Source organism: Pseudophryne corroboree, chromosome 6, assembly GCF_028390025.1.
Source record: "Pseudophryne corroboree isolate aPseCor3 chromosome 6, aPseCor3.hap2, whole genome shotgun sequence".
NCBI lineage: Eukaryota > Metazoa > Chordata > Amphibia > Anura > Myobatrachidae > Pseudophryne > Pseudophryne corroboree.
Genome location: NC_086449.1, coordinates 487,885,906 through 487,896,893, shown reverse-complemented (window position 1 = coordinate 487,896,893; position 10,988 = coordinate 487,885,906). Strand labels below are relative to the sequence as shown.

Genomic DNA, 10,988 nt, shown 5'->3' with positions numbered 1-10,988 from the left:
TAAATTCCTACCGGGTACCAGTTTCATAATAAGAGTGTGGGGCCGTGTGCATTAAAATCTGTGACCATATCAAAATGGTTGGAAACCTTTGGCAAGTCCTCAGTTACTCTACAATCAGTTCAGAGAAAGGATAATAATAATAATAATAATACATAGCATATGCGTTTAAAGCCCCTCAGGAGGCACCTCCCCCCCAAAAAAAAACAAAAAAAACAGGCAATAAAGCAACTGCTACACTTTAAACTTATGTTGAATCAATCTACATTTTATTTGACAGATGGCCATAATTTACTATTTAGAAATGTGTCCTGGCCAAACAGTGACCGTGTGAACACAAATCTGAATATTCTCCATGCAGTGTTACCATCAATAATGTAACAACTTATAGACAACTGCTTAAAACACCTGAATTTCAGTTGTGAATAAATAGAATATCATTGACTGGAAAGTTCAATAAACTCATGTCTAAAAGTATTTTATTAAGAATTTCTGGAATATCTTAATAATTACCAATTAATTATCCACAATAGAGATAGGCTAATGATAATTCAAACTGTGTTAGTACAAAGACCATTCAACTACTGTTGTTATAATAGGTAAAATAGTCTGTGAAAGTAAAGTAAATGAAAGGCAATGGCATGTGCATAAATGTACAGAGTTCAAGTATAAAACAGAATAACCAGTGCAGGAAAGTCACAATGATCCAACACAAAGGTCGGTGCATTATGATATTTACAGTCTTTCAATTACTCCTGAATGTGATCTATAGGTTAATGTTTCTTGGCAGTGATGGCCATAGTCCAAAGCGTTCTGGCACAGAAGGGCAGTTTAGCCAATATTAAGATGCTGCAAAGAGTATATGAGGCTTTATCATACATTAAAATTAGATTAAAACAGTATTATATGCTAGTTTCAAAGGACAGATGATAAAATATATCTACTCAGAAAATACCCAAAATAATTAGCATAGGAGGATTAGTGTGTCTAGATGTTAGCCGTCCCCCTATGGATTACTCATCCGAGAAAGATTAATACTTAAATTGTTTTCACACATTACAATAGTCTAGTTTTATATTTTGAGGGTTTACTTACATGTTACACAATATGTATTTGGTTAGTGATGTAAGAGGATATTTTATTTCTCTCCTGCATTTGGAGAAGTTGTGACACAGACAGTATAATAACAAACGTTAACTGCTATGATTTTGCAGAAAACAGCAAGAGGACACTGCCCAAACATATACTATTACTCTTTGGATACAACTTTGTGGGAAACATTTCATATGGACCTTCAAGGCATAATGGAGCACAACGTAACTGTGCTTAAGTCTGAGTTTTTAATGTCGATCATTTCAAACATTTGATTTACACAAGGCGAAAGGACGGAATTTACACGGACAGAACTGACAAGGATGTAATGTGCTTCATAAATGCTAAAAACTACAGTAACCTCCCAACCTCCCTCTAAAACCCCCTAAACAATGGTTTTTCAATAAATAATGTATAAAGCTGCACTGAGTAAATCCAAGGGATCAATAAAAATGTAATAAAAGTCAAGAAAGGTCTACAAAATACATATTCTTTTTATCCAGTACAATGTTAATGAACTTTAAATCTACTTTAAATTAAGTATTTCGGTCCACCTTTTTCTCCAGAATACATTTGAAGAGAAGCAAATTACAATAGCTTCATGATCCCTTTACAATTTGGCTATGAGAGAGGAAGATGTAAACAGCAGAGATTAATGTGATCAATGCTACAGACCCCAGTACTATGTGGTATATGTCTGCGAGAAACCTTTTGTGGTATACGACTGGATTGTGGTTGCAGGTTTACAGCTTGGAAATGAGTGGAAGGCCATCACACATGTCTGATTTTAATTTGACCCAGTCACAAATACACTGGATTGTTGTTCTTTCTTGTTTCAACACTTTAGTGGCTTTTTTCATTTTTTCTTCATTTCGATCTAAATAGTGCTGACCATCTAACTGTAGCAGGAGGAGCTTTTCCTTGCGGTTTTCATTTAGAGGAATGTCTTCACTCATGACTGGGTTGAAACGAAAGTAGGTGTCTGGTGGAAGCAGTGCATCAAGCATTTTGTGAACCTCTAAAGCAATGAAAAAATAAAATTATGTAATTAAAAAACAATTTGTACATTCATACTATTTCCATTTTTATAAGTCGTTAGAGAAGCAAGCCAGTCTTCAGAAAACAAATATTATTTTTGAAATTCAATGACTTTTTCATCTGTGTCTTCTTAGTGTGTCTATTGATTAATCTATAGTATGTAATGTCTTGGTATCAGTTATTATTCTAGGAATGGTAATAATACAGCAAACGTTCACAGCATATCTTTCTTCCACACTCACTTTTATAGGCTAAACCATTAACATACTTCTATTTCAAATGGTGGGAGCACTTCCTTTCCCTGGTACCCATTTCCTATATACACTGGTAAGGTAAAGGGGCTGATCTGAGAACCAGATTTACAAGAAGAGTACAGTGGGGAGTGATGTTTGCCCACTCCACAATTCAAGGATCCGCACCATCAGTTACATTGCGGTCTCTTTGAAAAATAAATACACCACATCACTATGCTGAAGCTATTGAGTGATGTGTAAAGAGATCTGCTTCGCTCAGCCACACTGAAATGGTTACAGGACGGTTTTGGGCTGCTCTCACTCTGTGGAATGAGCCCCCTTGCTCAACAAGACTTTCTTCTAGCCTGCAAACCTTCCAGCGTTCCCTTAAAACATATTTCTTTAGACTAGTTTATCAGATTTAAGAAACACCCACATTCTGCCCCATTATTTCCCTCTATTTACACAACCCTCTGGCCTTATGACAACACTGCAGTGTTACTGGATAATACAGCCAGCAAAGAACCTCTGCAATCTGACTGGACCATTTGCAATATGCAGCACTTATCCTCATAAGTCAATTTCCTATTTCCTTATAAAGCATGTGAGCAGGGCCCTCTTACCCCTGTCTGTCTGTTATAACCCAGTCTCATTGTATTACCATTATGCTCCCAATTGTAAAGCGCAACAGAATATGCTGACGCTATAGAAATATATGTTAATATTATTAACAAGAATAGTAATGATCATAATGAGACCCTGACAACTAACAGTGAAGGTAAAACAGCAGAGCCAGATTTTATCAGTGTTCCCACCTGGGGCAAACGGAAAGCGTCCCAGAGGCGTGACCTCTGCTAAGTAAGAGATTAGTAAATCCACATTTCTCAAAGAATTATCCTTGCAAGTGTCAATTACAAGGGTGTTTCAGGTACTGTATTTCTGGAACATTATCATACACAAAGTGTGAGATAACACTGCTTGCCCCACAGAAGCCAGGAATATTATGCCACACACGCACATACACGTTTGACTTCTTTAAAAAAGAGAGGCAGAGCCTTGAGTGCTGGACATGCCAGCACCAGGCATCACAGATGTTCCTTTCTGGATGCTATGGTGCAATCAACTACCAGCATAGACAGGCTACTGGTGAGCGATGTGGGAGCTCTGACTCTAGGCCACGCATCCACAAAAAGCAAATTGGCTGGAACGCAATTATTGGAAACGGAACACTGGTGGAACGCAAGCGTCGCTTCCTGTGCCAGCTGGTGCCATGAACTTCAGCTTCCTGCTTTCACAGTATAGCAGTGATGCGATTTAACATACAGCTGGATTAATTAGCATTAATAAGCACATCCCTGAGTGAGGATCTAATGAAAAAATAAGAATTTACTTACCGATAATTCTATTTCTCGGAGTCCGTAGTGGATGCTGGGGTTCCTGAAAGGACCATGGGGAATAGCGGCTCCGCAGGAGACAGGGCACAAAAAAGTAAAGCTTTTACCAGATCAGGTGGTGTGCACTGGCTCCTCCCCCTATGACCCTCCTCCAGACTCCAGTTAGGTACTGTGCCCGGACGAGCGTACACAATAAGGGAGGCAATTTGAATCCCGGGTAAGACTCATACCAGCCACACCAATCACACCGTACAACTTGTGATCTAAACCCAGTTAACAGTATGATAACAGAAAGAGCCTCTTAAAGATGGCTCCTTAACAATATAACCCGAATTTGTTAACAATAACTATGTACAGTATTGCAGATAATCCGCACTTGGGATGGGCGCCCAGCATCCACTACGGACTCCGAGAAATAGAATTATCGGTAAGTAAATTCTTATTTTCTCTATCGTCCTAAGTGGATGCTGGGGTTCCTGAAAGGACCATGGGGATTATACCAAAGCTCCCAAACGGGCGGGAGAGTGCGGATGACTCTGCAGCACCGAATGAGAGAATTCCAAGTCCTCTTTTGCCAGGGTATCAAATTTGTAGAATTTTACAAACGTGTTTTCCCCCGACCACGTAGCTGCTCGGCAGAATTGTAATGCCGAGACCCCTCGGGCAGCCGCCCAAGATGAGCCCACCTTCCTTGTGGAATGGGCCTTAACAGATTTAGGCTGTGGCAGGCCTGCCACAGAATGAGCAAGTTGAATTGTGTTACAAATCCAACGAGCAATCGTCTGCTTAGAAGCAGGGGCACCCAACTTGTTGGGTGCATATAGTATCAACAGCGAGTCAGATTTTCTGACTTCAGCCGTCCTTGAAATGTATATTTTTAAGGCTCTGACAACGTCCAACAACTTGGAGTCCTCCAAGTCGCCAGTGGCCGCAGGCACCACAATAGGTTGGTTCAGGTGAAACGCTGATACCACCTTAGGGAGAAAATGCGGACGAGTCCTCAGTTCTGCCCTATCCGAATGGAAGATTAGATAAGGGCTTTTATAAGATAAAGCCGCCAATTCAGATACTTTCCTGGCGGAAGCCAGGGCCAGTAACATAGTCACTTTCCATGTGAGATATTTAAAATCCACCTTATTCAATGGTTCAAACCAATGGGATTTGAGGAAATCTAAAACTACATTTAGATCCCACGGTGCCACCGGAGGCACCACAGGAGGCTGTATATGCAGTACTCCTTTAACAAAAGTCTGTACCTCAGGAACTGAGGCCAATTCTTTTTGGAAGAATATTGACAGGGCCGAAATTTGAACCTTAATAGATCTCAATTTGAGACCCATAGACAATCCTGATTGTAGGAAATGTAGGAAACGACCCAGTTGAAATTCCTCCGTCGGAACACTCCGATCCTCGCACCACGCGACATATTTTCGCCAAATGCGGTGATAATGTTTCGCGGTGACTTCCTTCCTTGCCTTAATCAAGGTAGGAATGACTTCTTCTGGAATGCCTTTCCCTTTTAGGATCTGGCGTTCAACCGCCATGCCGTCAAACGCAGCCGCGGTAAGTCTTGAAAGAGACAGGGACCCTGTTGTAGCAGGTCCCTTCTCAGAAGTAGAGGGCACGGGTCGTCCGTGACCAACTCTTGAAGTTCCGGGTACCAAGTCCTTCTTGGCCAATCCGGAGCCACTAGTATTGTTCTTACTCCTCTTCACCGTATAATCTTCAATACCGTTGGTATGAGAGGCAGAGGAGGAAACACATATACTGATTTGTACACCCAAGGTGTTACCAGTGCGTCCACAGCTATTGCCTGTGGATCTCTTGACCTGGCGCAATACTTGTCCAGTTTCTTGTTGAGGCGAGACGCCATCATGTCTACCATTGGTCTTTCCCAACAGTTTATTAGCATGTGGAAGACTTCTGGATGAAGACCCCCCTCTCCCGGGTGAATATCGTGTCTGCTGAGGAAGTCTGCTTCCCAGTTGTCCACGCCCGGGAAGAACACTGCTGACAGTGCTATTACGTGATTCTCCGCCCAGCGAAGAATCTTGGCAGCTTCTGCCATTGCACTCCTGCTTCTTGTGCCGCCCTGTCTGTTTACATGGGCGACCGCCGTGATGTTGTCCGACTGAATCAACACCGGTTTTCCTTGCAGGAGTGGTTCCGCCTGGCTTAGAGCATTTTAGATTGCTCTTAGTACCAGAATGTTTATGTGAAGAGACTTTTCCAGGTTCGTCCATACCCCCTGGAAGTTTCTTCCTTGTGTGACTGCTCCCCAACCTCTCAGGCTGGCGTCCGTGGTCACCAGGATCAAATCCTGTATGCCGAATCTGCGGCCCTCCAATAGATGAGCCTTTTGCAACCACCACAGAAGATATACCCTTGTCCTTGGCGACAGGGTTATTCGCAGGTGCATCTGAGGATGCGACCCTGACCATTTGTCCAACAGATCCCTTTGGAAAATTCTTGCATGGAATCTGCCTAATGGAATTGCTTCGTAAAAAGCCACCATTTTTCCCAGGACTCTTGTGCATTGATGTACAGACACCTTTCCTGGTTTTAGGAGGTTCCTGACAGGTCGGATAACTCCTTGGCTTTTTCCTCGGGAAGAAAAACCTTTTTCTGAACCGTGTCCAGAATCATCCCTAGGAACAGCAGACGTATCGTCGGAAAACAGCTGCGATTCTTGGAATATTTAGAATCCAGTCGTGCCGTCGAAGAACTACTTTAGATAGTGCTCTTCCGACCTCCAACTGTTCTCTGGAACTTGCCCTTTTTAGGTCGTGCAAGTAAGGGATAATTTAGATGCCTTTTTTCTTTGAAGAAACATCTTTTCGGCCATTACCTTGGTAAAAAGGCCCGGGGTGCCGTGGATAATTCAAACGGCATCGTCTGAAACTGATATTGACAGTTCTGTACCACGAACCAGAGGTACCCTTGATGAGAAGGACAAAATTTGGACATGGAGGTAATCCTTGATGTCCAGGGACACCATATAGTCCCCTTTTTTTCGGTTCGCTATCACTGCTCTGAGTGACTTTATCTCGATTTGAACCTTTTATGTAAGTGTTCAAAACATTTTAGATTTAGACTATGTGTCACCAAGCCGTCTGGCTTCAGTACCACAATATAGTGTGGAAAAATAATACCCTTTTCCTTGTCGTAGGAGGGGTACTTTGATTATCACCTGCTGGATATACAGCTTGTGAATTGTTTCCAATGCTGCCTCCCTGTCGGAGGGAGCCGTTGGTAAAGCAGACTTCAGGAACCTGCGAGGAGAAGATGTCTCGACTCTCCAATCTTTACCCCTGGGATAATACTCGTACGATCTAGGGGTCAACTTGCGAGTGATCCCACTGCGCCCTGAGACTCTTGAGACTACCCCCCCACCTTGAGTCCGCTTGCACGGCCCCAGCGTCATGCTGAGGACTTGGCAGACGCGGTGGAGGGCTTCTTTTCCTGGGAAAGGGCTGCCTGCTGCAGTCTACTTCCCTTACCTCTATGTCTGGGCAGATATGACTGGCCTTTTGCCTGCATGCCCTCATGGGAAAGGAAAGATTGAGGCTGAAAAGACGGTGTCTTTTTTAGCTGAGATGTAACTTGGGGTAAAAAAGGTTGGATTTCCCAGCTGTTGCTGTGGTCCCCAGGTCCGATGGACCGACCCCCAAATAACTCCTTCCCTTTATACAGCAATACTTCCATCTGCCGTATGGGATCTGTATCACCTGACCACTGTCGTGTCCCTGACATCTTCTGGGAGATATGGACAACGCACTTATCTTGATGCCAGAGAGCAAATATCCCTCTGTGCATCTCACATACATATATATAGAATGCATCCTATTAAATGCTCTACATGAATAAAATATTTTCAGTCAGGGAATCCGACCAAGCCAACCCAGCACTGCATCTCCAGGCTGATGGCGATCGCTGGTCGCAGTATAACCACCGTATGTGTGTATATACTTTTTAGGATATTTTTCCAGCTTCCTATCAGCTGGCTCCTTGAGGGCGGCCGTATCTGGAGACGGTAACGCCACTTGATAAGCGTGTGAGCGCCTTATCACCCTAAGGGGTGTTTCCCAACGTACCCTAATTTCTGGCGGGAAAGGGTATAACGCCAATATTTGCTATCGGGGTAACCCTACGCATCATCACACACTTCATTTTATTTTATCTGATTCAGGAAAAACTACAGGTAGTTTTTTCACTCCCACATAATACCCTTTCTTGTGGTACTTGTAGTATCAGAAACACGTAACACCTCCTTCATTGCCCTTAACGTGTGGCCCTAATGAGAAATACGTTTGTTTATTCACCGTCGACACTGTATTCAGTGTCCGTGTCTGTGTCTGTGTCGACCGACTGAGGTAAATGGGCGTTTTTTTTTTTTTTAAAAACCCCTGACGGTGTTTCTGAGACGCCTGGACCGGTCCTAATAGATTGTCGGCCGTCTCATGTCGTCAACCGACCTTGCAGCGTGTTGACATTCTCACGTAATTCTCTAAATAAGCCATCCATTCCGGTGTCGACTCCCTAGAGAGTGACATCACCATTACAGGCAATTTCTCCGCCTCCTCACCAACATCGTCCTCATACATGTCGACACACACGTACCGACACACAGCACACACACCGGGAATGCTCTGACAGAGGACAGGACCCACTAGCCCTTTGGGGAGACAGAGGGAGAGTCTGCCAGCACACACCAAAAACGCTATAATTATATAGGGACAACCTTATATAAGTGTTTCTCCCTTATAGCATCTTTTATATATATACAATATCGCCAAAATCAGTGCCCCCCCTCTCTGTTTTAACCCTGTTTCTGTAGTGCAGTGCAGGGGAGAGCCTGGGAGCCTTCTCTCCAGCTTTTCTGTGAGAGAAAATGGCGCTGTGTGCTGAGGAGATAGGCCCCGCCCCTTTTTCGGCGGGCTCGTCTCCCGCTATTTTTGAAGTTAGGCAGGGGTTAAATATCTCCATATAGCCTCTGTGGGCTATATGTGAGGTATTTTTTGCCTCTAATAAGGTTTTTATTTGCCTCTCAGAGCGCCCCCCCCAGCGCTCTGCACCCTCAGTGACTGTTGTGTGAAGTGTGCTGAGAGGAAAATGGCGCACAGCTGCAGTGCTGTGCGCTACCTTTAGAAGACTGCAGGAGTCTTCAGCCGCCGATTCTGGACCTCTTCTGTCTTCAGCATCTGCAAGGGGGCCGGCGGCGCGGCTCCGGTGACCATCCAGGCTGTACCTGTGATCGTCCCTCTGGAGCTTGATGTCCAGTAGCCAAGAAGCCAATCCATCCTGCACGCAGGTGAGTTGACTCCTTCTCCCCTCAGTCCCTCGCTGCAGTGATCCTGTTGCCAGCAGGAATCACTGTAACATAAAAAACCTAGCTAAACTTTCTCTAAGCAGCTCTTTAGGAGAGCCACCTAGATTGCACCCTTCTCGGCCGGGCACAAAAATCTAACTGGAGTCTGGAGGAGGGTCATAGGGGGAGGAGCCAGTGCACACCACCTGATCTGGTAAAAGCTTTACTTTTTTGTGCCCTGTCTCCTGCGGAGCCGCTATTCCCCATGGTCCTTTCAGGAACCCCAGCATCCACTTAGGACGATAGAGAAATGGTTATATGTAATTAACATTAGTATGCTGAATGCCCTATTAGGAAGGGGCAGCCATGCACCGAAACAGGCTGCCGGGCTTATGGTAGAAATGCAACAGAATACATGCTGACCATATGTTGACATTGGTTCCTAAAAAATGTGCAAGTATTTATGCTGCTGAGTTTTGTATATATGTTATTTTGCACCAATTCTGCTTGTTAAAAATGCAATTTATTCCTGATATGTTTATGTGACGAATATGACCAAGCATCTTAACATTGTTCTATAAAAAATACCTGGAAATGGTGCTATACTTTTTTTTGTAACTATAAACAACTGTATACAGATGGGGTGTGGTTCATAGGGTCGACCATACTTAGGTCGACCACTATTGCTTGACAGTAACTAAGTCGACATCCAAAATAGGTCAACACAAGCATTCGGTTGACATGAGGTTTTCTCTTTATTTTTTTAGTGTCACTTTCTTCGTAGGGTGACCGGGAAGCCCAATTAGTGCACTGTGTCCCCTTGCATGGCTCGCGAGCTTCGGGCAAGGTGCGTTGCTTCGCTACCGCTGCGTGTGCCACAGGGGACCGTTACCAATTGTAGTCCACATGGATCATAAAGTATGAAAAAGTTAAAAAAACAAAAAAAAATTGTGAAGAACTCGTCGACCTTTTGTCATGTCGACCAAATGCATGTCGACCAATAGTGGATCGACCTAGTGACTGTCGACCTAGAGACCGGATACCGTACAGGTGTGTCCTCCTACATCTTTGCTGCAGTCACGTTACAGAGCCCTTGGCGTGACTCGGTAGAGAGAGTCCTTATATACAACTTTTTCCATTTAATCGCGTATATGTCATATTGCTATGCAAATGGCACAAGCAGCTTATGCTGATTAAAATGATATGCAGTATGCCTATATTCTATGTGTGACTGCATCTGCATACGAAATGCAAAATTACAGTGTTTTCCTGGAAAATACAGATGCAGATAAAGCCACAGTCGCACAAAGAATATAGTCATGCCGCATATCATTTTAATCAGCATAAGCTGCTTGTGTGTCCTAGTCACAAAGCCATGCAAATAAAAAACACATTTTCTGCAAACCCCCCCTTCCCCCAGATGTTAGCTGTGCTGTCCGGGTGCTGCCGGCTGAATCATGCCAGGCATCTCCTGCTGCATGGTGTACTGAGGAAAAATGTATGAGGAAATATCTGTAGTAGTCTATATGCTGATTTAGTATAACAGACTTTGCTGGACAAAACAAAAACACATTTTCTGTAAGAAAATTAAAAATGATTAAAAACAAAATGTGTTTTGTCCTTAAATCAGCCCTGCAATGCGTATCAGAGTAAGGTTTCAGTCGAAATAAATATTTGCCATGCTCAGAATTGCAATCCACTCAAGTTGTGAATATGCTGAGCTAGCAGAGCAGGACAACATCAGCAGATTAAAAATAGCCTCAACATCACTCTCATTGTTAGAAAGACAGTGACACAATCATTCTGGAATCAATTCAAAGTAAGAGCTTACACTTTAACAATGTTTAAATGGTAGAAGCTTTGTTAAGCAGGCTTGGTAATAAAACTTTGGAAGCATTATATAATGAACTAAAAAAATAAGTGTTC

The 10,988-nt window shown here is 43.4% G+C and overlaps 1 protein-coding gene across 2 annotated transcripts in view; it reads right to left on the bottom strand.

The window, feature by feature from the left end:
* Positions 1–244: 244 nt before the first annotated feature.
* PNPLA8 (patatin like phospholipase domain containing 8) overlaps positions 245–10,988 on the bottom strand; it is a 215,319-nt gene continuing 204,575 nt past the window's right edge. For both annotated transcript variants that reach the window (XM_063927296.1, XM_063927297.1), the window contains one exon: positions 245–2,107. In XM_063927296.1, coding sequence (XP_063783366.1) covers positions 1,833–2,107 — 275 coding nt within the window. In that variant the 3' untranslated portion in view covers positions 245–1,832. The remainder of the gene's footprint in view (positions 2,108–10,988) is intronic.